Source organism: Cajanus cajan, chromosome 10 (genome assembly GCF_000230855.2).
Source record: "Cajanus cajan strain Asha chromosome 10, NIPB_CcT2T_4, whole genome shotgun sequence".
NCBI classification, from domain to species: domain Eukaryota; kingdom Viridiplantae; phylum Streptophyta; class Magnoliopsida; order Fabales; family Fabaceae; genus Cajanus; species Cajanus cajan.
In genome coordinates, this window is record NC_138526.1 from 41,852,476 (window position 1) to 41,879,603 (window position 27,128).

At 33.3% G+C, this 27,128-nt stretch overlaps 1 protein-coding gene across 1 annotated transcript; it reads right to left on the reverse strand.

Moving 5' to 3' along the window:
- Window positions 1-21,852: 21,852 nt before the first annotated feature.
- LOC109810416 (ketol-acid reductoisomerase) lies at window positions 21,853-25,663 on the reverse strand. The gene is made up of 10 exons (XM_020373878.3): window positions 25,331-25,663; window positions 25,128-25,220; window positions 24,876-24,941; window positions 24,636-24,776; window positions 23,605-23,832; window positions 23,395-23,512; window positions 23,180-23,319; window positions 22,876-23,043; window positions 22,644-22,799; window positions 21,853-22,494 (listed from the first exon to the last, which is right to left on the reverse strand). Exons 1-10 carry the CDS (start codon window positions 25,595-25,597, stop codon window positions 22,126-22,128), a joined length of 1,746 nt encoding a protein of 581 aa, XP_020229467.1. The 5' UTR covers window positions 25,598-25,663; the 3' UTR covers window positions 21,853-22,125.
- Between the last annotated feature and the right edge of the window lie 1,465 nt (window positions 25,664-27,128).

Consider the following 27,128-nt stretch of genomic DNA (forward strand, 5'->3'; position numbering starts at 1 on the left):
CTCTCTCTCTCTCTCTCTCTCTCTCCCTCTCTCTCTCTCTCTAGAATTTTCACTTTTCACTCAGTTATAATTTTTCACCCCCCAGTCTCTATTTATAGGCATCCTAGGGTCCTCGGAACGGCCCGTATTGGATTCGGAACGGCCCGTTCCGGATTCCTTCGAACATAGGCAAATTTAGCAACTGGAACGGCCCGTTTCAAAAAGCAGAACGGCCCGTTCTGAAGTTCACGTTAACACTGATTGACTATAGTTGGAACGACCCGTTTCCAACTAAAGTCTTTAGGCAATTTCATAACCTTGGAACGGCTCGTTTCCCTTTGGGAACGGCCCGTTCTGGAAATACAAAAAGAGTAATTTTCTTCTTTGGAACGGCCTGTTCCACTTTTGGAACGGCCCGTTCTGGTCCCTCAAAAACAACTTATTTTCATTATCTGGAACGGTCCGTTCCACTTTTGGAACAGTCCGTTCCAGCCTAAAAAATATAATTTATAAAAAATTTCATAAATAATTTTAAATTAATACAAACCTCTACAAAACCCTTTTAATTAATAAATAATAATCAACAAGAAAATTTAGGGTGTTACAATATACCTTAAGTTATGATAATTAATACATTTACTATGTGATTTAAGTTAAATAATTTCTATTAAGTAAATTATCTTTTAAGTTTATCTTAATTTTTTAAAATTAATTCAAAAAGTCAAAATCACATCTACAAATCAAAAATCATAAAATCAAATAAAGTAATACATTAAAAAATTTTAAAAAATCAAAATAAAATAAAATAAGATAAATTCATTAACTAGATTAAAAAAAAAAGTTCTGTTAACGATTAGACTCTTCCACATGAGTTACTCTCCAATTTTAATGTTTATTATTGAGTACAAAAATTCAATGATGAAGAATATTTCACTACTAGAATTTCTCTTATTACCTGCAAATATTTATGAAAAATTTGCAGGAAACGTTGTTCCTACAAATTTTTTTGCGGAATTTTATTTGTAGGTAATACCTTCATGGATAATATATTTTATTTGTAGGTAATACCTTCTTGCAAAAAAATTCACAGGAAAGTTTCCTGCAAAAAAAATTAAAGAAATTACTATAAATTCTATCAATAATTCTTCAACTTTGAAATGCTCACAATGAACTCATCCGAAGCATTTGTTTTCATGCCTCCAACATGTGATACACAATCTTTTAAATTCTAAGATTGTAGATTATAAGTCTAACACTCAATCATACAAATCAACTTATAAGGTAAGTGTTGTCCCAACTTATATACTGTTAAGTCTCAATTTTACCTCTTTTTGGATGAGACTTATTGAACAAATTCCACTCATCCTTTGAACCATTGCAATATAATTGTTCTCTTTTTGGTTCATTTTGTGTGCAGATATAACTAACCCAAATTTAGCCAACAATACCTTAATACACCTCATTTTTTGTGCAGGTATTGAGCTAGAGATTTGAGGATTGAAGATCTTTTGGATTGGAAACATAAGGAGCCAAGGAGCAGAGCAGAGTGGCTGCGCCGGGCGCAAGATGACTCCGCGCCGGGCTTGAGAAGAACAGAGCAGTGGACTTCTGGAAGTCATACATGCGCCGGGCGCGAGACTCCACCACGCCGGGCGTGATCGAGGCAGAGAGTACCTCAATACTCTCTGGAACGAATTGTGCCGGGCTTAATAGAGAATTGTGCCGGGCTTGCTCTAAGGCAGAGAATGCTTGAAAGCCTCTGGAAGACACTGCGCCGGGCGTAAAAGTAATTGCGCCGGGCTTATAACGAGGCAGAAAGTGCTCAGAAGACTCTGAGTCGGGCGCGAAGACTTATGCGCCGGGCGCGAAACCCTAATCTGACCTCCCAGGCTCGTATTTGAAGCCATTTTCGAGGGTTTCTCCCTCATTCTCACATTGGGCGCCTCCAGGAGCTGCGGAAGGGATTCCCAGGGCTTGGGATCGTCCGTGTGCGGATCTTTCCTTCGGTTCTTCATCCTCCTTTCATCTCTATTTTGTATTTGCCCTCTTTGTTGAGTGGTTTCACTCATTTTGTGGGGTTAGATGTAACCAACGTACTCTATTGTAATCTTTACGGTTTTAATGATATATATATATGTTGTTTTATTCTTTGTTGTGTTTGTTTCTATTCTTAATGCTTGCTTTGGATTGATCACCCTTTGCATGATTTAAGGTTCCATGGGTATTGGAAAATAACCTTTGAAACTAGTTCTGAAACATATGCCTAGTGGTGATTGTATCTAGGGATAGAGCTTGACCCATTAGTAGTCTTAAACCCTAGCCCGTAATGCGGGTGTAGATATTGGGTACTCAAGGGATTGATATTCAATATCCGCACCTAGGCTCTTTCTCTAAGGGATTAGGTTTGAGTAAACTTATGGGTTGACTAAGCAATGAATTCAACAAGAGATTAAGGATACATTAGTGTTACGTTCGGTGAAATCTGACCCCCACAACCTCACAATACCACAATACCATTCCTTACCTTTTCCACTCACAAAACAATATTTATTTACAGCTTTCATTCCAATAGTCACAACTTTGCATTCACTGCACAAACTATGAAATTGGAATTATTCTTTAGCCACGAATAGTCAATAAATGCTTATATTACCTTCTAATCCCTGTGGATACGATATTTTTACTACTTGAACGGCCGGTATACTTGCCGTGTTTGAGACCGTTGATAGAATTAAACGAATTTACAAATATTAACAAAAGTGTTTCAACGGAAATCTCAACAAGTTTTTGGCGCTGTTGCCGGGGATTAGAATGGCGATTTAGTATTTATAGCTATTTGTGATTTAATCCTTTATTGTTTTTGTTATTTTTTGTTAGCAATGAATTGATGAAGCTAACTTGTGTACTCTAGTCTTCAGCTTTCTCTTGTATGCAAGGTACTGTGAACTAGATTGACCAATTCCTCTGAGCAGTTGCTGAGCAATCCTCAGATTGAGCACAAAGCAAGGAGGAACAAGAGCAACAGGAGGAGAAGGAGAGTAGAGCACTTCAAGTTGGTCACTGTCAGGCTCGGGACAGTAAACAAGCGCTTCCTGGGAGGCAACCCAGAGATCTGAACTGTGTTTTAGATTTTTGTTGCATGTTGTTCTGTGTTATAAGTGTTGTTTTGTATTATGTGTTGTGTTTTGTGTTATATGTTTTGTGGTATATGTTGTTTGTGTTATGTGTTAATTGTTAGAATCATGCTTGAGTGGGTAAATATAGGGTACATCTTGTTGGGAGTGTGAGGAAGAGGTAACTCTGTATCTAGGTGGAAATCAGGCCTTATCTCAAAGTAAATTTAGGCAAAACTGACCATATCAGGGTTATGCGCCCGGCGCGCTTCACCTCGCGCCCAGCGCAAGACTCGAATTGTGGTCTCTGGAACCCACCACGCCGGGCACGTTTAACGCAAGCCCGGCGCGATATCAGATTTTGAAGCCTTGTTGAATTTTACTGATATGAAGCCCGGCGCATCTGTGTTGCGCCCGGCGTAGGACATTCCTGACAGCCCATATTTATCTGTTTTCAATCATGTTTCTTTATGTTCTGTTGTATGTTGTATGTTTGTGTGCTTTATGTTGCATTGTTATAGTTCATTTCCGTGTGCATGCATGTTGTGCTTAATTTTGGTCTAAGGATATTCTCCATTTTTGCTATATTTGCTTGGTCATCAATGTGTATAATTTTTGTGCTCACCATGTTCTTTCATGATTATACTCCGCAATCACTTCTGGTTACCAGAACTTTCAGGCATATACTGGTTGGCCTGGGGACCAGGCTCCTAAGTTTGGGGGAGTGGAGCTGCTGATGCTGATGGAGTTGATGATGGTAGAGCAGCTCTTGGAGATGATGATGACCAGACCCCATAGATGGAAGCAGATGGAGCCTACCATAGTTTACCTTTGTCTATTGCAATTTATTCTTCTGTCTTTTATTTTCAGTATTTAACTATTTTTATATATAGTCTTTTTGATGATTACTCTGTTGGTTCTTTTTGTGAATAGTCTGCCTTAGCATGGTTTTTAATCTTGTTGATACTTGTTTTGTTTGTGGTCGATTCTGGATTATAGTTTGCTTGATGTTTATGGTGTGTGTACCTTAGACATTTTCAAGTCACATTAGATATTTAGTTCATAACTAGTTGCATACGGGTTTCAATGTTGATCATAGAATTGAGCTGAGTTTGATAGTTGTGCATGCATAGCCGGGTGAGGTGTGAGCCTAAATACCTATGAGTGAACTACACTTAGGTTGCATGATAGACTTTGCTTGAGTTTCCCTGGTGGTTTGCTTATGTTGTGCACTTATATGATCAAGGCATTCATACTCCTCTATTTTGTAACCATCTAAGCCAAAAAGCCATCTCCACTCTTCACTTGACCCATACCTTTCTAAGCCTAAACACCACACCTTCCACTTGTCCCAAACCATGAAAAATTAACCATAACCCTTGCTTTGGTTAAGAGAGCAAACTGATGACATCAAATAAGTTTGGGGGAGTTGAAGAATGGGGAATTTTGGGAAGAAGAAAGTATGTGGTCAGCCATTACAAAAAAAAAAAAAAAAATATTAAGATGCAAAAATGTAAATATGCATCTCATAAAGGCTAATGGCTTGGATCAGGTAAAGGGCATGTGCCAAATTTTTGTAATGGGGTATGGAGAGGGACATCATTGTAAAATCTTATTTGCTCTCTTAAGCTATAGCACCTTCAATCCTTGAAAAACCATAAAACTGCTACCGCTTGACCTTGCTTGACCTAGATTGCCCTAATAAAGACCTTGTGATAAGTGCCTGCATTTGTTTTACCACTGGTCTCATTTGGAAACGAAGAGCAAAGTTGAATCATGTGGCGTGAGTAGTAGACTAGAGAGAAACACTCACCCTGATACACTAGTGTGCATAGAGAGAAACACCTTCCTAGTGAGGTTGTATACACAGATAGTCATTACTCTTCTCAGCTCTTTGATCTCTTTTGAAACCTTTGTTTGCACCTTGTCATGTTCTTTTGCAATAATTGTGACTGGAGATCCATCTTAGGTTCATGCTTGCGAAAAGAAAATACAAGTGAACTGGGATGTAAAATTTGACACACTTGCACTGCTTGTTATCTGCTAGATTAATGACCTTTTGCTTGAGGACAAGCAAGGTTCTAAGTTTGGGGGAGTTGTTAAGTCTCAATTTTACCTCTTTTTGGATGAGACTTATTGAACAAATTCCACTCATCCTTTGAATCATTGCAATATAATTGTTCTCTTTTTGGTTCATTTTGTGTGCAGATATAACTAACCCAAATTTAGCCAACAATACCTTAATACACCTCATTTTTTGTGCAGGTATTGAGCTAGAGATTTGAGGATTGAAGATCTTTTGGATTGGAAACATAAGGAGCCAAGGAGCAGAGCAGAGTGGCTGCGCCGGGCGCAAGATGACCCTGCGCCGGGCTTGAGAAGAACAGAGCAGTAGACTTCTGGAAGTCATACATGCGCCGGGCGCGAGACTCCACCACGCCGGGCGTGATCGAGGCAGAGAGTACCTCAATACTCTCTGGAACGAATTGCGCCGGGTTTAATAGAGAATTGTGCCGGGCTTGCTCTAAGGCAGAGAATGCTTGAAAGCCTCTGGAAGACACTGCGCCGGGCGTAAAAGTAATTGCGCCGGGCTTATAACCAGGCTCGTATTTGAAGCCATTTTCGAGGGTTTCTCCCTCATTCTCACATTGGGCGCCTCCAGGAGCTGCGGAAGGGATTCCCAGGGCTTGGGATCGTCCGTGTGCGGATCTTTCCTTCGGTTCTTCATCCTCCTTTCATCTCGATTTTGTATTTGCCCTCTTTGTTGAGTGGTTTCACTCATTTTGTGGGGTTAGATGTAACCAACGTACTCTATTGTAATCTTTACGGTTTTAATGATATATATATATATGTTGTTTTATTCTTTGTTGTGTTTGTTTCTATTCTTAATGCTTGCTTTGGATTGATCACCCTTTGCATGATTTAAGGTTCCATGGGTATTGGAAAATAACCTTTGAAACTAGTTCTGAAACATATGCCTAGTGGTGATTGTATCTAGGGATAGAGCTTGACCCATTAGTAGTCTTAAACCCTAGCCCGTAATGCGGGTGTAGATATTGGGTACTCAAGGGATTGATATTCAATATCCGCACCTAGGCTCTTTCTCTAAAGGATTAGGTTTGAGTAAACTTATGGGTTGACTAAGCAATGAATTCAACAAGAGATTAAGGATACATTAGTGTTACGTTCGGTGAAATCTGACCCCCACAACCTCACAATACCACAATACCATTCCTTACCTTTTCCACTCACAAAATAATATTTATTTACAGCTTTCATTCCAATAGTCACAACTTTGCATTCACTGCACAAACTATGAAATTGGAATTATTCTTTAGCCACGAATAGTCAATAAATGCTTATATTACCTTCTAATCCCTGTGGATACGATATTTTTACTACTTGAACGGCCGGTATACTTGCCGTGTTTGAGACCGTTGATAGAATTAAACGAATTTACAAATATTAACAAAAGTGTTTCAACGGAAATCTCAACATATACTCTTTAATTATTTTATTTTTAATAAATGTAGGACTTGAATTTTTTAAAAATATTAAACTTATAAATTTAAATATTTTATTTTTTATTTTTCCTGCGAATTAAAATTTGTAGGAAAAATTACCTGCAAAATTTTTCTACCATTTAGTAAACATTACTTACAAATTTATTTTTGCAAGAAAATCTGCAAGAAACAAAATAAAATTCTTACAATATTTTCTGCAAATTTTTACTATGGAAAAAAATTTCTATAATCATTAAAATTGTAGCAAAATTTGCAAAAATTTCTTGTAAATTATTTTTCTTAAAAAAATTTGTAAGAAATATCTGTAAATTATTTTTCGCAAATAAATTCGTAAAAAAATTTTGCAAAACTATTATTGCAAGAAAATTCGCAAAAAAAATTTGCGAATATTTTTTTGTAGAAAAATTCACAGGAAAATGACGCTTTTCTAGTAGTATTTTTTTTTAATTAGATGTATGGAATTTAAGTGTTTGCAAATATAATTATATTAAAAGTTTCTCTAGTATTTAAGTGAACATTAATCTTCTTTATTTATTTATCTAAATGATATATATAATTTTTTTATATAAGATAATACTATTTAGACACTGTTAAAAGAGAACAAATTATTAATACAAGTATCAACAATAAAACAAAACTTGATATTTTACTCAATTTTACCTACAAAATTATATCTTAAATATCATGTGTGTTGTGATTTTAAAAAATATATCAACTCTAAAAAATAATTTTAAAGAACAAGTTAAAAAATTATTTTTTTAAAATTGAAGAAATGAAAACGCATAAAAAAATATAGTATTGTTTGTAATTCAAAAACAAAAGATATAGATTTATATGATTCGTAGGATATAAATTGACTTTTTTTTATCTTAACTAATAATATTATTTCAAGGGAACTAATATGATTTTTAAAAAATAGAGAGAAAATATATGTCATTTGAATAAACATTAAGAGAAGTGAGTGCAATTTTCTTTAATATTGATGTAAAAAAGAAATTATATTTATATTATAGAGTACTAATATTATGGTATAAATAGATTGTAATTTTAATAATAAAAAATTAGGGAGATTTTTTTTTCCTGAACTTTACATCAGGGATAGCAACGAGGTGGGTCGGGAATAGATTTCATGATACTCATTTCCATTTCCGCGAGTCAAACTCATCCCCGTTCTCGTACCAATACTCGTTGGGTATATAATTTTCATCTTCATCCCCATTCCCTTCGAGTATTAGGTATACATGTACCTGTACTCGTCATTTTTTTTGGTAAAACAAATACACAAATATTTTTAAATTATTTTTTCTATTATATTATAATTATAATTAGGATGTTTCTCTATCTCATATTATAATAAATAATCACACAAAATAAAATATTAAAATTCGTTAACATAATTAAATCAGGAGTAGGTATTAAATTGGGAATGAAAACAGGGACGAGTACGGAGTGAGTAAATATATACTCATACTCGTACCCGTACCTGGTTTAATATATCGAGTTTTACACATATCCGTATCTGGTCAAACTAAATATTCTCTATCAAAGTCGGGACATATTTGGGTATTACTCACGGATACGAATATATTTATCATCTACTTTGCTTGTAGTATTAAATTACAATTTTTTTCTAATAATAAAAATAAATATATATTTATACACACAATACACGGATGTTAGATATACTAATATATATATATATATATATATATATATATATATATATATATATATATATATATATATATATAATGTAAAGTCATTTCATAATCATACTCATCCAATTTTTCTGCATAAAAATAAGGTTAAAACCCTATTTTGGTCCCTTATAATCTTTTTTTGTTTCAATTTAGTCTCTCATTAATTTTTGGTCTCAATTTGGTCCCAAATTAATTAATTGGTTTTAATTTAGTCCTAAATTAATTAATTGATTTCAATGTGGGACTTTCCGTCCAAATTGTTTTAACGGTGTTAACATTTGGCCATGTGGACGCCACGTAGATGCATACGTGGCATCCACGTGGATGAGAATTTTTTTGAAAACACCTGGACCTAGAATGGCCCATTCTGAAACCGGAACGGGCCGTTCTGGGTGCACTTTTGGTGTGTTAATTTTGCATCCGGAACGGCCCGTTCCAAGTGCAAAATTAACACCCCCAAAATGCACCAGAACGGCCCGTTCCAATTTCAGAACGGGCCGTTCCGGTTTATTTTATTTTTTTATATATAAAATATTAATAAAATATAAAATATATATTATTAATTATATTTTAATTATGTTATTATATCCAATAAAATAATATATTAATATTTTTTTATATTTTATTTTATTATGTTTATCTTATTAATTTTTTATCATTTTATTCCTTTAATCTTAAATAAGTTGCAAAAAATTATAAAGTGATATTCCTTTTATCTTATTAATTATTATATTTTTTAATAAAATTAATTAAGAATATTGGTTTAATTGCATTTTTTATCCCTCAAGTATTACAATTGTGAAGTTTTGTGATCTCCAAGATTTTAATTGCATAATTTTAGTCCTTAAAAAATTGCAATTGCGCGATTTTGGTCCTTCAATTTTTAATTGAACAATTTTAGTCCCTCAAATATCATAATAGTATGATTTTTGTTTCTCTCATTAAAAATTAATAATTTTAATATATATATATATATATAAAATGTTTTAAAATTAAATAATTATTTATCTATTCAAATTAACGTATATTATAATTTTCGATATTATATAAATAATATTATTAATATATTTATAGATAAACTAATAATTTGATAAATATAACTTGTTATATATTAATATACTTTTACAAAAATATAAGTATATTAATTAGAAATATATATATGATCTTATATATTTATATTTTTTGTAAAATTATATTAATATATATTAAGTTATATTTATCAAATTATTAGTTTATTTATAAAAAAGGTAAAAATATTATTGATATTAATTTATCAGTAATATTAAAATACTAATAATATATAAATTTTATTTATTTAGTAATAGTAAATATATATCATTTGATACATTAAAAAAAAAAATACGTTAATTTAAATAAACAAACAATTATATAGTTTTAAAACATTATATATATATATATTAAAATTTTAAAATTATTAAATTTTTAATGAGAAAGACTAAAATTCCACAATTATGATATTTGAGAGATTAAAATTGTTCAATTAAAAATTGTGAGACTAAAATTACACAATTATAATCTTTTAAGGACTGAAATTATTCAATTAAAATCTTAGAGATCAAAATTGCATAATTATAATATCAAAAACACAATTAAGTAAATAATATTTTATTCACAGTTTTGGAACGGGCCGTTCTGAAATCAGAACGGGACGTTCTGGTTTCAGAACGGCCCGTTTTGAAAGTAGAACGTCTCGTTCTGATTTCAGAACGGCCCGTTCTGATTCACTGGTAGTGTTTTAATTTTGCAACCAGAACGACTCGTTCCGGTTTCAGAACGGGTCGTTCCGGGTCCAGGTGTATTAAAAAGAATTTTCTCATCTACGTGAATGTCATGTATGCATCTACGTGGCATCCACGTGACCAAAAGTTAACTCCGTTTAAATAATTTGGACGGAAGTCCCACATTGAAACTAATTAATTAATTTGAGTAAATTGAAACCAATTAATTAATTTGAGACCTATTTGAGATCAAAAATTAATGAAAGATTAAATTGAAACAAAAAAAAATTATAAGGGACCAAAATAGAATTTTAACCTAAAAATAAAGAATACTAATCATGTCCTCAATTAAGAAGACAACTACTATTCACGATTCCCGATTGTAGATTTTAAAACGTGGCAAGAAGTGGCTATAAATACAATAATAATCATATTATACTCATAATTAAAAACAAAAAGACAGAGATAATACCTTACATTTTTAATGTCACCAATGGAACCGTAATTGTTAATAATGATATGGTATAATAGATTAATATACTATGCATGTATTTTTTAATGTTATATCTTCTTACAGCATTATTACTTTAGAAAACATTTAAAATAAATAAATACATTTAATATTTTAAAATAAAATATATTTAACACGTACTTACCATATAAAAAAGAAATAGAAAAAATAGTAAAAAAATAGTTTTAGAATTATTCTTTTATAAAAAAGAATTTATCACAAAATTAGCAAGTTTGGAAATATATAGAAACATGTCTCATAAACATAAGTTACTATACTAAATTAGTTTATATAATTGATAGTGACTATTATATATTAATTAAATTATTTAGAATTTAAATTTTAATTATAAATTCTTTGTATAAATATTATGGTTACCTTAAAAGAAAAAAAAATCAACTTCTATATATTATGTTCTACATGTTGAGAATGGTAGATGAACTTTGATGAATAATTAATAAGTCCAAATATAAATAAAATGAAAGTGACATTTCCATTTATTTTAAAGTGGTTACGGGGATCACTAGGGACACATTTTTGTTGATTTGGGGAGATGATGTTAGTGTAGTTGAGAGCATGAATTGTGACAATTCAACGAATTTTAGTTTCGTTGATTCAGACATGACAAAGTTGAAGTTATGCATGCATAGTCACCTAACTTAACAACTTACTTAAATCCATAATTTACATATATGTGTGAAGAAAAGTGCTAGGAAACTAGTTTCACCATGGTTTGGTTTGGCCCTTAATGGGTCTTGTTTGTTTGCCATTTTCACAATTGAATAATGAAATTTACGAAGTGATGGTGTTGGTGGATACAATTAAAACTCATTCCCATTAGTTAATAAGGGGAATGAGATTTGAGGAAGAAGTACGAAATGAAAAAATTATGAAAGTGGAAAGTGCAGAGACAATAATAAAAAAAGAGAGGGTGAAGTGGAGACAATGTGGCAGATGGACATGTGCAGTGCCAGCTGGGCCCATCACTAGGCAATACCCATACTCATTAGCCAAGCCCAACAAACCAAAGCATGTGGGCCCCACTCTTAAAATTTCAATTATCCACTTTGAGTTTGGAGTCTCGTGCCAAGCATATTCTGCCTACATGCACTGACATTCTGTTTAGACTTTATAGATAATAAAGTTCAATAAAGATGCATGTATGTGACCATCTCCTAACACTTGGATCAACAACGTCATAATTTCTTCACTAATCTTAAATTTGAGTTATGAATGTTAATTAAAGATAGATGAAACTACGTCATAATTAGTAAATAATAAGATTTTTAAAAATATAATTATAAGGATGGGATGGGATGGGTGTTATAGTATTGCATATCTTTGACGAGAAGCACATGTGAAGTGTCTTCTTGTCCCATAGCCATACCCACTTCGATTGTGACTTTTCTTTTTCTTCCCTTTGTGGAAACAACATCTATAAATTTTGTTTAAATCTTCGACACAAACTATTGTTCATTTTATGTCCACCTGGTCATGCTTTTGTTTTGCTATTTTGGGGGTGTCAGGTTTTGTTCTTTTTTGATTAATTTCTCATTTAAAAAATAGATGAACCTCTATGGTAAAGAGGAAAAGCTCTTGAACAAATTTTGTTTAGTGGGCACTCTATCCAAAGGCGAGTACTTTTGACGAAAAAAATTCTAAAACTTCCCAAAAAAGAATCTCCATTCGACTATGTATCGTATAGTAAAGCAACAAATTTTAACCCGACTTGGTAAGACCTCATCTTATTTAGATTATATATGTGTTCATGAGTAATCATCATAACCCTTTTTTCCAAGAATGTCTTTCCTATTTTAAAATTTCCATCACCTAGCTATCTAGCTCATATGTTTATCATACTAGATATATTTAAATCATCACCCGATACAATTAAGATCCTTGATATTTCACTCTCAACACTAAATATATATGGATCTTTCTGCCAATTATAAATGAATTTTTAGTGAGAAGAATTACCACACCTATTAATTATGTCATTTCGTACCTAGAATCTCCAACTGTGAGACCATTAGTCTGCACATAAACAACCCATTTGACCAAAGCTATTTTATTTGCTTTTTTGACTTCCACCCCACAAGAAAGAGCGTTGCAGACTGTAATAATCTTAACCAATTTATTTGAAACCTTGAAAAAAAATGTATACAGAAGAAATACATAGGTAACTAGTGCAATATTCTTGCTATATGAGAAATTAAACATGTTTACTTTTCTATTAAGTGATTAACCCTTAGCAGGAAGGCTCGTGTACTTGAAAGGAACGCAGCCACTCATGCATCTCGACATATCAAGTTGGTAATTATTATTCTAAGGTACTGTAGTATATATATTGGACGTAACTACATGCATGCATGTCACATTATTGCTTAGTTGTGATAGGTACCGTAGCTGCAAATATAACGGAAAAATTGTTTGCAAGAATTTTCGAAAAAAGACTAACTGCAATATTATTTTTTTAAGGAGCCTAACTGCAATATAAAAACGATTATAAAAATAAATAAATAAATAAATAGGAGGCACCGGTAAAGTAGGTTTTAATTATAACCTAAATGTAGGTCTTATTTATATATAAGTAGCAGTGTTAGTAAGAATGTAATGTGTCTGGTTAACCTAGGCAACGTCACAGCAGAGCGAGGTTTCATATTCATGGCATTTGCTGATTCAAAAGTGATAATTGTTTATCAATAATTTAATGCGTATGCTCCATTCTCGAGTTTTCATATTGGTTTTTGGAATGCGATGGTGAATTCTCTAACACAACCTTAAATTAAGATATCACTGCATGCATGCATGCATATTTTGGTTCTCTGGACAAATTTGGTTGAATTAAAGTGTTTCTCATTTACTATTTTTTGATTAGGTTCCTACATGTACTATTTATACCAATACTTTTTTTTTTTGTAAAATATAAAAATAACTTAAATAGATTTTATAAAATGGTGTGACAAATTAAGGAGTTTATAAAATGTTAGAAGATATTTAGAGTGCTGGAATGCATGATGATGATAGTATTTGTGATAGTGAAAAAGTGTTTGGTTGAGTGGAAAGGCAACGCAGGCCAACTTGAAAGTCAAGATCGCCGCTAGCTTAGCTCCAACTTTTGATTAAAGCCTCAGATAGCTTCTACTTTACAAATTTTTTACAACATCAAACAATGTACTTTTAATTATTTTATTTTTGCAACTTATTTTTTTATTACTAAAACAAACACTTGTCGTAAAATCACCTTAGAAATAACTTTTTTAATATAACATCAATTTTACTAACCGATCTTATACTAAAAGTTTAAGCAAATATAAACTTTGTTTGAATAAAATTTTCCGTCAACAATTACAAGAGAATAAAATAAAGAGGTAATTAAAATAAATTATATTTCTTGTAAGGTAAAATCAATTATATACTTCAAAGTTACAAGAGAAGGTAACTTTGCTTTGGGCCAGTCCGAAGGCTGTATCAATTGGGAAATGGTTCTACATGTTCCGTGGGGCTTATACTAGTTTGCTGGCCCGCATTTTATTTATTTATATTATTAAAGTTGCAAATTTTAGTTTTCAATTATTTATTTAATTAATTTGTATAAAATTAAGTTAATTTACATTATAAAATGAAAGTTAATTGTTACTAACAATAGAATGTTTTAGGGTTGTAATAGGAAAAATGATGGAATCATGCCTAGGAAGGCAAGAGGTGACATATTTAAGGAGTCAAGAGGAGTTGGCTAGACATGAAGGTTTGGGCCAGTCAGGGCCCAATGGGCCTGATGGGCCTGGGAAGGCTCAAGTTGAACTTTTCATGGGCCATATTTTGTTATAGCTAATTTCATATGTTTTGTATACATCATGTTAGTATAGGTATCATATATTTTGGTCTTGTATTTTGGACCACATAGAATAACATTTTAGGTTTTAGGCTAGTTGGGCCTAGTTTTGGGTTTCATGGGCCTTTGGGCTTTTGGTACCCAATATTGGGCTCATTTTCATTCTTGTAATTTTTCCTTTCCATTGTAATTGTTTGACCAATGTAATTAGGTCATTAGAATAGGAAAATACAAGGAATACTAAAGTATGCTAATTAGGTTAAACTAGGTTTAATTTGGAAGCCATTTAAGTTACATTTGAGTCACATGTTTTGCACCATTGGTGGCTGAACATGTGACACTCAAATTAACCCTAAATGACTCTCAAATCAGACCTAAATGCACCTTGGTACCTAAATTTTCGGACTTATACATGTGCACCAAAGTTTGAATTTAAATTTCAAATTTGAATTCAAACTTTAGGCACCAATTTGTGTAGCTTTGGTTTAGGTGCCTATGTGCTTCATTTTCGTGCATACTTAAGTCCTCCCTTCACATTTTTGTATTCACTTTTGAGAATAATGAAATTTGAGAGCTTATTCAGCCAAATTTCGTTCAAGAGTCACCATGAGAGAAAGCTTCACCTTAGGAACCCTACTAGGTTTTCCTCCTCTTTGAAGTGAGCTTTTCCTTGCACCTTAAGCTTGGATGCTTCCATCCAAGGCTTAAGCCTCTTCTATATCCGAGATTCTTCCTCCATCTAGTGTTCATCTTTGTGGTTTCCATCTCCTTGAAGAAGATCCGAGCAAAGGAGAAGCTAAGGAGAAGTCATCTACCACTCCTCCTAACCTTTTTCCATCATTTTTGGTATCAAGAGCAAGGTTTTCAAGGAGATAAGTTGTTTCACTTTTGAGTCCGTTTCTTTTTGTGTTCTTGTGTTGTTCATTGTGTTCTTCTTGTATTGTTTGAGTTTATTTTCGGATCTATATGTTTTGAATCACATTTTGTTCCATAGATCCATTGGTTGATTGTTTTTGAGTTTTCTTCCACAATCAACATGTTTAGGACCTATTAGCTTGTGCTTGTTTTGATTTAATTTGAGTCTCTCCATTCTTGTATGTGTCCGTGATTGGACTTCATGCATTTGCATTAGATTTTGGTTTTTAATCTTGTTTTGTCTTAGAGTTTGTGTTTAGTCCTTCTATGTCACAAAATTCCTTGAATAGCATGTTGACCTAATTTTTGTTTTAAGTGCATTGTTCATTATTTTGCTCTCGGTTTGTTTCTTTTTGTGCCTACCTATATGTGCTTTTTCTTTTACCTTATTGTGTTCATAATTTGCTTTTAGTCCTAGCAAGTTTCTTTAGAGTTAGGTTTCCATTGTGTTCTTAAGTTTTCAAATCACTTTCCATTGAAAATCTTATAAAAATTTTTGACTCAAAATTTCAAGTGTAATCCTACTTCTAGTGCACTAATTTTGTGGATTCAAATTAAAAAAAAAAGTGAGTAAGAGGCTGGAAAACAGAGTTTAAAACAGAGCCTAAGGACTTAAAGTTCAAAAGAAAATAGTTCAAAAGGAATCCAAACACAAAACTTAAAGACTAGTGCACTAGTTTCTCATTTTCACTTGGATTTTGACCTAACTTGTAGTCTCGGTTTCTATAGCTTGGAATCATAGAAAAATTTGAAGCAAATACCTTCTCTGGAATCTTAATTTGAATTTAGAAAAAAGAAAGAATAAAAAAAAATTATATAAAGCAAATTAAAAGGAAAAAGCCGAGAGGTGTACAATCTGAAAAATCCACTTGATTCCTTGTTATTGTTTTGACTACTACTTGTGCTATACTTATCCAATTGTTCTCAAAAAAAAAAAATTTTGTTCATCTACTCTAGTACCTATCTAGGAACCTTCCTAACTGTGTGCTAGCTTTATTTTGAGTCTTAGTTTTCAGTTTTACTTGTTGAACTTCTTTGAGTCTTGTCATATACACCTATTACTCTTCACTTTTGGTATAAGCTTTTCAAATTGTGCTTTTGTTGCTTGTCTTGTTTTCTTTCATTAAATTCTCTGTGTTGGAAGTGGCCTCAAATCCTTGCTTAAGGATCAAGCATTGCTCAACAAAGAGTAGGAAAAGTTTGGACACTAAGACTACAAAATTTTGACCTAATTTAGTGACCTAGCTTTTCCTAAACTTCCTTCACTTGAGTGACCATTCCTTTCACCTTGTGAGGAGCCTCCATTAACCACTTTTGTTGTGTTCATTGTGCAGGTCTAGGAGCATCTTATTTCAAGGATTAGTGGCGGATTAAAACACTTGAACAAGTGTTAGAAAAGTTGATCAACCAATCCGTCACTAATTGGGTCACAAAAGCCGTCATTAATTGTTTTCTAGGCTAGTTTAAATTTTGCAATCTCTTTTGTATTTTTAAACCAATTTGTAAAGCTTGGAGGGAGTATTAAGAAACTGGTCAGGTATATCTAAACCTTGGTAGCTCACTCACGTGTAGTACTAGTGGAAGTGGCTTGGAAATTTCATATGTTTCAAGCTTCCACTTAGGGCAAACCGACTAGTTGCTTAATCTTGCTTCCTTTAAGTGTTTGATCTTTAATTTGTTTACTTTTGCTGCCTTGTTTCGACTAGCTTTGTGTAGCATTTAATTGTTCACGTTTTAGATAGCTTCAAAAATAATTGTGAAAAGCATACAACATAAAAATCTTTGTGAAAATTTTTGTGGAATTGAAAATACCACAAGGGAGTTTAGTGATTTCCACTTGAAAAGGCTTGGTTATTAAGTGGCTCTTAGTAGCTCACCTCCCTTGATAGTGCAATTTGTACACTTAGACTTCCAAGTGCTATTTTTTTGTTCCTAGAAAATTACAAAAATATTTTCTTTTTGCATAGCATATAAAAACAAAATTCTTTTGTTTAATCATGAGAAAATATTTCTCAAGTGGTAGTGATTTAAGCTCTCCAAAAAGTTTTTCACATCCTACTCAAAGGCTTAAATCACTAACACCTTGGACAAAGCAAGAAGTGTTAAAAAGAGAAAAAGAAAAACTTGAAAGAAAAGCACGACTTGCAATTTTAGAGGAAGAAATTCACATTCTTAAACAAAAGAAAGAAAAAATTTTAGCAAAAGAAAAATTGAGAAAAACAAGAGAAAAAGAAAGAAAAAAGGCATTGCTCTTAGGGAAGAGTAAGGAGGAAAATAATTCCTCTAAAGGACTTGTGAGTGAAGAGAGTTGTTCTACCACTAAAAATCATTTACAAAATACTCTCTTCATAAATAAAGACCTTAACTCTTACCCTAATCTTATCACTAGTCATGAAGTAGAGATTCAAGAACAAATTATTCTAAAGAAAAATGAATCTCAACTTCAAGATGCAGTGAAGAAGGAGTGGACTACATTTAGTTCCACTTCTTGTGCTACTTCCTTGGAGGTGCCCAAGGAAGAAAGCCTTCCCCTCTTTAGGACTTCTTCTACCTTAGTTGTTCTAATAAAGCACCCAATTTTCGGTTTACATTGTTTAGTAGATACAACTTGTAATAATCTATATTCTATATTTGATCTTATGGGAAGTTCTTACTCTTTTGAACTTAATACGTTTCCTTCCCTACAAGACAAATATAGCTTATATGATTGTGAGTATCTAGTAAACAATCAAATCCAAAATTGTTTAGGGCGTTTTCTAGTGGTATTTTCTTTATATTCTAGGAAAATACTAGGTTACCATTTAGGGTACTTTAGGCAAGATGTTGTAATTTTTAAGAAGCATTCTTTTCATTGTCTTAGTCATAGTGTCATTACATTTTTAGGATTTCATTCTAGGTTGTACTTAGAAGAGGATCCAATTTCTACTTTTAGGGAGTCTAATTTTGATAGTTTATTTTTTCTTAGGCTAGATATAAGGACTCCTCTTAGGATCCATAATCCATTTTCTCATCATAAACATGTCACCTCTTATACATGGTTTGTTGTGTATGTAGGTGATGATTCTTATTCCATGCATCCTCGTGATTTGAGGACAAATCCTTTTCAAGAGGGAGGGGATGATGGAATCATGCCTAGGAAGGCAAGAGGTGACATATTGAAGGAGCCAAGAGGAGTTGGCTAGACATGAAGGTTTGGGCCAGTCAGGGCCCAATGGGCCTGATGGGCCTGGGAAGGCCCAAGTTGAACTTTTCATGGGCCATATTTTGTTATAGCTAATTTCATATGTTTTGTATACATCATGTTAGTATAGGTATCATATATTTTGGTCTTGTATTTTGGACCACATAGAATAGCATTTTAGGTTTTAAGCTAGTTGGGCCTAGTTTTGGGCTTCATAGGCCTTTGGGCTTTTGGTACCCAATATTGGGCTCATTTTCATTCTTGTAATTTTTCCTTTCCATTGTAATTGTTTGACCAATGTAATTAGGTCATTAGAATAGGAAAATACAAGGAATACTAAAGTATGTTAATTAGGTTAAACTAGGTTTAATTTGGAAGCCATTTAAGTTACATTTGAGTCACATGTTTTGCACCATTGGTGGCTGAACATGTGACACTCAAATTAACCCCAAATGACTCTCAAATCAGACCTAAATGCACCTTGGTACCTAAATTTTCGGACTTACACATGTGCACCAAAGTTTGAATTCAAATTTCAAATTTGAATTCAAACTTTAGGCGCCAATTTGTGTAGCTTTGGTTTAGGTGCCTATGTGCTTCATTTTCGTGCATACTTAAGTCCTCCCTTCACATTTTTGTATTCACTTTTGAGAATAATGAAATTTGAGAGCTTATTCAGCCAAATTTCGTTCAAGAGTCACCATGAGAGAAAGCTTCACCTTAGGAACCCTACTAGGTTTTCCTCCTCTTTGAAGTGAGCTTTCCCTTGCACCTTAAGCTTGGATGCTTCCATCCAAGGCTTAAGCCTCTTCTATATCCGAGATTCTTCCTCCATCTAGTGTTCATCTTTGTGGTTTCCATCTCCTTGAAGAAGATCCGAGCAAAGGAGAAGCTAAGGAGAAGTCATCTACCACTCCTCCTAACCTTTTTCCATCAAAAAATTATACTTGACTTTATGCATCAAAATCCAGTCAAGCACTAGTCATGGCAATCTAACCCGCCCCCGTGGGTACCCGCCCGAACTCTTCCCGATTTGAATGGGGAAAACCTGTGTTTATCGGGTTCAATCGGGGGCAGGGGCGGGGATGTTAATACCCACCCCGCCCCGCCCCCATACTCGCCCCCCGCCCCCGCCCCAGCCCCACTTAATAATATAATTAAAAAATTATTTATATATATATATAAACCAAAATTATAAATATTTATATGTAAAAATTTATATTAGTTTACTTTTCTTTTATTTTTTTTTTAAATTGTTCATATTTATTTAAAAGAAAAAAAGAAGAAAAAAAATAAGAGCGGGGGCGGGGACGAGGCGGGGAAACCCGAACCCCTCCGGAGGCGGGAATGAGGACCCAGATTTTATCCCCGGCGGGTATCGGGGGCGGGGGGCGGGAACAGTTTAAATTTGCAGGGGCGGGGGCGGGGAACGTAAAACCCGCCCCCGCCCTGCCCGTTGCCATGCCTATCAAGCACTCATGCAAATTTTTTTTTATAGACACGATTCATAATATTTCAAAATTAATAATTAAAAAATTAATTTGCATTTACAGTCTCCACAAATGTAAAATGTGTTTTTCCATGTACAAGAGCAATTTAAACAATTTTTATTTTCACTTACTTTTGAAATAAACTTAATTCCAGAACTAGGCTCAAGAGTTATCTATCACTTGATTTTTTTAAACATAGCTTTCTATTATTTTCACGTGCTTCACGATCTTTAAATGTTTGAATTTTTATATTAAATAACTTTTAAAGCATATATATATATATATATATATATATATATATATATATATATATATATATATATATATATATATATATATGAGTTAATCACCTATACACTGTAAAGTTTTTTATACTAACAATCAATTACATTTTTTAATTGTGTCATATCACTGTTAAAAGTAAATGTGTTTACAGTAACATGATACAATTAAGAAATATAATTGGTTACTAGTGTAAAAAAATTTTACACTGACAGTATATAGATGATTAACTATATATATATATATATATATATATATATACCACTAAGAATGAACATGTATGTTCATATTATAAATGAACAGAAGCACAAAGTGTGATTAGATTATGCTCATAATTAAATGTAAGTTGATACAAATGGTTGAGGATAATTTAAAGAAAATTTTCCACCCTCCCTATAAGCGTAGATTTAGACTAATTTAAAATAATCTCTTTGGGAAAATCACTTTACACCCAAAGGCTATTTTTTATTTTATTTTTAACAGACGAAATTTAAAAACAAAGCAAAGCAAAATTAAAGGGATCTTAGCCATACGTCAAACCTACGACGAGATGCCCAAAAGCTAATTGATTAAGAACTACAAATTTTTTTAAAAAAATGCGTCCTTGCAATTTAAACTTACATAGACATGAAAACTAAACCTATACAAACTTATATGTATGACAACTAAATCTATACATATAGATATCCATTCGACCTCATTTTAACAAAATAAAATAAAATAATCACTTTGACCATATACAAATTCGGATATAGATTTTTTCTAACTTGAAAAATCGAGTTTGAGTTCGAATATATAAATTCTCGTCCAATTCCTTGTACTCGTTAAATCTTTTACATTTTTATTTAACATTGTTTTACAACAAAGAAATATAATATATATATATATATATATTAAAGTTAATATTTTTTTATAAACATTAAAATTATAAATTATTTTAATAATTTAATAATTTAAATTCTAACAATAATTAAGTAATGAGTTTAAAATTATATATTTAACTAAAAATATTATTAAATTCTTAATTTTTCTATTTGCAAATTTATTCTTATTTATTATTCACATTATTATAATAAAATTTATTTTATTTAAAAATTTTATGCAATAAAATTATATAGAAAAATGTGATGATTCCACGTGAATTTACTTAAATCCGATAAAATTCGAAGAAAATAAAGGTTTTAAAAATATAAACCTTTAAAACTCGAACCCAAACCCATTCTGTCTTATACGAGGATGAGATTGGGGACACTTAGAGCTAGAGAGCAACGGATACCAGCACCATCCCTAAACTTACATAATAATGTCTTAGGTCAGGCCTTCACTGATATTACCAATTCCCAAGATGTCATTCACGCTATTTAGTAGGATTTGGGATGTTTAATCCTTCCTAAAAAAATAAATTATAGTCACAGATTGACAATTTTTACTTTTTTTTGTACAATGGCACAATGTTATAACTTCAAACATTAGACATACTACCCAAACCTCCACAGCTACGGCATCTCTAATAGTTTTAGATATAAACTGTTTTGATGCATTAGATTAAACACCATATGCTCTCTAGGACTGTAAACATTCACTTGACGGAACATTTAAATAAACAACTTAACTAAATACTTATTTAATCATCACTTACATTATGCGAACTTAACCTTATGGCTCACCTCTAGACATAGTTTACCAACTTGCATTTAAATAGGACATTAAGCAACGTTCCTCGATGGCAGGAAACAGACGGGTACAAACTACAAAATGGTAATACAACTTACATACTAGCATTCAATCATAAAAGCAAAACTGAAAAACCCAAACTATCACGATAACTTCAGTTCTGAAAATGATTGCTGTATGTTCTAATTGTTGGACTGGCGCAACTCGGGACGAACGAAGTCTGCATCTGCCGACACAGAAATGTCAACCGTAGGTCTCAGCTCAGCACAAACTTTAATGGCAGCATGCACTGGGTCTGACAGGAAGTTGCTGATTAATGACCGGTTAATAGGTTTTCCACTGTCCACAGCCACCAAGGCCTGCTGGGTTAGGATGTAGTCAAATCGTGGAGCCCATTTCCTCGAACCTAACCTAGCCGTGGTTGAGCAGTTATCAACCATGAATGAAACACCACGGGCATGCATGAAAGGATTCAAAGAATCAACAGCCTCGATCACGCTCTCATTGATGATTTCGGAGTACGAATGACCCTTCTTCCTCAGGATCTCAATCTGGAAATTTAGTAATCACAGTGAAAATACAGATATTTTTAGGATCTATATCTACAACAGGAGAGAAAAAACTACCCTTTGAGAGCAAACAAAGACAAATATGTGCATCAATCCCCAAAATACTAGCAAGAAAAAACTTCCAACAGTACCTGAGCCATCATCAATGCCACAAAGACGCCAGCAGTAAAAGGATATAATGGGCCTTGATCACCCGCTGGTCTTGTAGATCGGACACGCTCACCAACCTTCCACATGCGGGTTTGATCAATATTACCCATGGGAAAAGCAGGTAGACCCTCTTTCTCCTGTAAAACATAAGTATAATTTAAAAACTCTGGTGCAAAGGCTGATTACTTTAAAAGAAAAAATGAATGTCCTTACATAAAAGCGACGCCCAGCCAGAACAACACTGCGAATCTCACTACCACTGGCTACATCCTCGTAGCACTCATACAAAATCTCCATACAAGGATAATAAGAAGCACTATAAGCTTTCTCAAATTCCTTTTTCTCATCTTCAGATAAAGAATTGTATACAGCTAGCATGCCCTGTCCAAACCAATAAGTGCAATAGGCTAGTCAGAACTCAAAAAATCCCTGTACCAGCATATTATCCAGGGTTTCGGGGAAGGGATGGGGGAGTTCAGCGGACACATTAAATGCCAGACAAGCATGAAAATACAACCTTAGTTGAGATGGTTTTAGATATAATTCCTGTTATAGACTCAACAGTATTCTTATAGGCCAGATCTTCATTCATTCCATGTTCAGTGAATCTCCTAAACAAGGATTCCACAACTCCATGAACAGCACCAAGTAAAATGCCTAATAACCAACAAAAGTGGAGTTATCACTCAAGTCTTCAAGGAAAACTAGCAAAACACTGCAGAAAGTTCTCACCTCTCTCCCCAAAGATATCACTCCTGTATTCCTGCTCTAATGTAGTGGCAAAAGTGAATGGAGAACCAAGGGCAACGGACCATGCCAAAGCAACATCAGTAGCCCTGCCATCCACATCCTGCATGCAGAAATAGTTACCCAAATTAATCAATCAACACAGGAGCAGAAGAACCACAGAAAGTGAAGAGAGGCTCAAGCAGAGCAAATAACCTGGTGGACCGCAAAACTTGAATTAATTCCAGCACCATTTATTTCTTTCCCTTGGACATAGAGCCTCCTCACAGATGGACCCATTCCCTTAGGGCACACAGCAATTACACTAATGTTCTTTGGAAAATCAAGTCCTTGTGACTGTAAATGCCCAAGAAGAAACCCATGGGACAGCCCAAGTATGCTGTTTGGCTTCATGTAAGAGAATATCTTTTCATAATTATCAGCCTGCAAGATAAATAAAAATATTAAAACGTTCTGGATTAGGAGCAAATATAGAAAAATAACAGAAAACTGCAAAAATCACTGGCAACAAGACATACTTTTTCTACTTATATTGACGAAAAGGATTTTTTTTTCCAAGGAAGGAATATGTTAGGAGGTTAAGCATGATACCAAGAAATCTTTCAACCTGACATGGCTTCACAAATGAATAGTATGACATTCTTAGAAAACTTGCGACATTTGATTGGGACACCTCTTAGCTTGCACTAGTTACAACTTGCATGTATATTGGAAAAAATGTTTCTTAAGAGAAAATGTTATATAAGGTTATTTTCATTCCTTTTTACATGTTTTTAAATAGAAGACCCCTAATAAAATTAAACTGAACAATTAAATATTTTTTATTTAAAAATATAAAAGGGGCAAAAGAAGAATCATGTGATGGTGATGAAAGCTGGCGATAGCAGCTGTGAGTTGGTGGTGATCAGCCGATCAGGTAAACATCAGAATAGATAATGTCATTAGGGTGTGGAATTCACAATGGATTGGGTGTTAGCAGCTGCATTGACATGTCTAATTTCTGATAATTAACATGGCTGAAATTAACCCAACAACTTTCATACAAAGAATTGTTACTAATACTGTGAAGGCCTTATAGTTACAGTCGAGTTTGTGTTAATAATCAGACAGTTTCACCAACACAATAAAACAGCAAGAGACGAATAATAATAAGAATATAGAGCAAATAATATAATGAATTAAAAAATAAAATATAGTTTCAGGAGCATTGACTTGAACTGATTAACCTGTGCGGAATCAGAAATCAACAGCAACACAAGATCACTGCCGGAGACAGTTTCATATATGTCACCTAGAGTCCCATTCTCCTCAGAAAATCCAGCTGCCCGAGCTTCAGCAAAGGAACGAGAACCTTTCCTGAGTCCAATCTGCGTTTTAAAACGACAAAACATTATTAAACCGCAAAACACTAATCAACAATTTCAGCATACATTCTATAAAAGAAACCAACCAAACCAAAATCACACCTTGACCACAATATCAGACTTGGCTTCAGCAAGCGAGTCCCTTAGATTCTGAGCCTGAGCAGGTCCCTGGTAAACACAGTCACGCGTCAACAATCATATCATAGATAGTAAGTGAGTCATAATAAAAACAAAACAAAACAAAACAAATACCAAGTCATAACATAAAAGCGCATTCCCAAACAAGATACGCAACATATTGAACATTTCAGCGAAACCATAAAGCACTCACTACGAAATGAAATACTCGATTACCTGAGAACCCCAACCGATGACCCCAATCTGCTTGATCCCCTTGAAAGCATCGGGCAACAAGTGAAACAAATCCCTGCCACCTCTCACGATGTACTGCAACAAATTAACACAAACAAGAAAGAATAGAAAAAAAAAAAAAAAAAAAAGTTCAACGCTCACGAATCTGGAAATGAGAGGAAAAGAGGAAGCATTCGAAACAAAACCTCGTCGTGTCCGGCGAGGTTAATCTTCTCCTTCTTGAAAATGTTGGTGTCGAAGTCGAGGAGCGCGGGGGCCTTGACCGGCGGCGCCGACACCATGCGGGCGCCGAGGGCGGAGGCGCAAGGGCGGAGTCTTAGGGATTTGAAAGCGAGCTTGGAAGAGGAAGAAGGCAGAGCGAGGCTGGTGGCGGAGAAGGCGGCGGAGGGAGGCTTGGGTAGGGTTTCGGAGGCGGCGGAAATCGCAGAAGAACAGGACGTTGCAGCCGCCATTGTTGGAGTGTGAAGTGGCTGTTTGGAGGTACAAAGGGTTCAGTGAGTGAGTGAATGAGGGTGGTTTCTGATTCGGGGCTTTATACTAGGGGTTTTTAGTGGACAGTGCTAACGTGCGCTTGTAAGAAGTAAGAAGTGATAACTGGTTACTTGCATAGCCCGTTTCTCGTAAGACTCAGATCCAATGGTTATTATCCTCGTGTGCACAACACAACCCTACAAAGGAGGTAGGTAAACTAAAGCCAGAATGATGCCCACATTCCACAAACACATCATCATTGATCACTCTTGGATATTACATTGTGTTAAATATTTAGAAAAAAAAAATTGTAATTCTTAATGATGCTATCAAACGGGGGATACATGTTGTATTGGTGAGTTTTATATTTATTTGCAATATATTTGGAATTTATATTTGGACAAGAATCGTGTTAATTGATGAAGAAACTATTTTGATTACTTCGATTGGATGTATGCAGAAAGTGATGATTTATGTTCTGAAATTAGTTAATAAATCTACTGGAATTCTTTCATTTTTGGTAAATTTTAATCAATAAGATATGTATTAAAGTGTGTTGTTCACATTCCTTTTAATTATTAACAAAAAAAAATATTACCATATTCAAAAAAGTATATAAATTTTGATAGATTATTTTATAATGTGAATTTTGTGACTTTTAGTTAAAATTTATAAATATCTCATTCATTTGACAATCTTACCCAAACCATTAATATATTGTATTTTTTTTATATTTTCTCTCTCTTATTTTTCTTATGCTTTTTATTCTCTTTTATTTCCCTCCATCCTTTCTTTCTCCTTCTCTTTTTTCTCTCCTGTTGATAAATTATATTTTTGTTGATTATATATATAGTAATTTTATTTTGATGTAATTGGTATTTTATTTTATATAATTTATTTAAAAAATTTAAACTAAATTTGAGTTGTTTTAGTGCAAATAATTAAGTTTATATAATGAAAATTTGAAAATTAAGTAGCATGATAAAGTATGTGGAACACTAGACCAAAGAGTACTAAGAAAAATAGTGCATCTATGTATAATTATGCATATTTGTGTTAAAATTGAATAATTATATGTTTCAAAAAGAAGTACGATTAAGTTAAATAATGCGCAACATGTCAAATGATGGAGAGAAAACACACACTAGTCATATTGAAAGGAGACAACACAGTCATGTTAAACTTAGTATAAAAGTGCTTGGTTGACTCAAGCTCAATCTTATTAATAAAGAAAATGGTAGAAAGGAAACACTTATTGGACAATTTGACCTAATTTCAAAGCTACAAACAAAAATCCTACTTCTTGTGATTCTCAAATTGAAAATGAGATACCTCAAAGTTAAGCGAAAATATCTTGAGATTTCTGGATCAAGAAGTGAAAGGATGTTCATTATCTTTAGGGTTCCTTATTTCTTCTCATATACTCCATAATGATAAGATTGCTTTCTTTTGTGACGAGGAACTAATTCTTTAGACTAAAGTTATACTAAGCCATGCTTGATTAACCTAAAA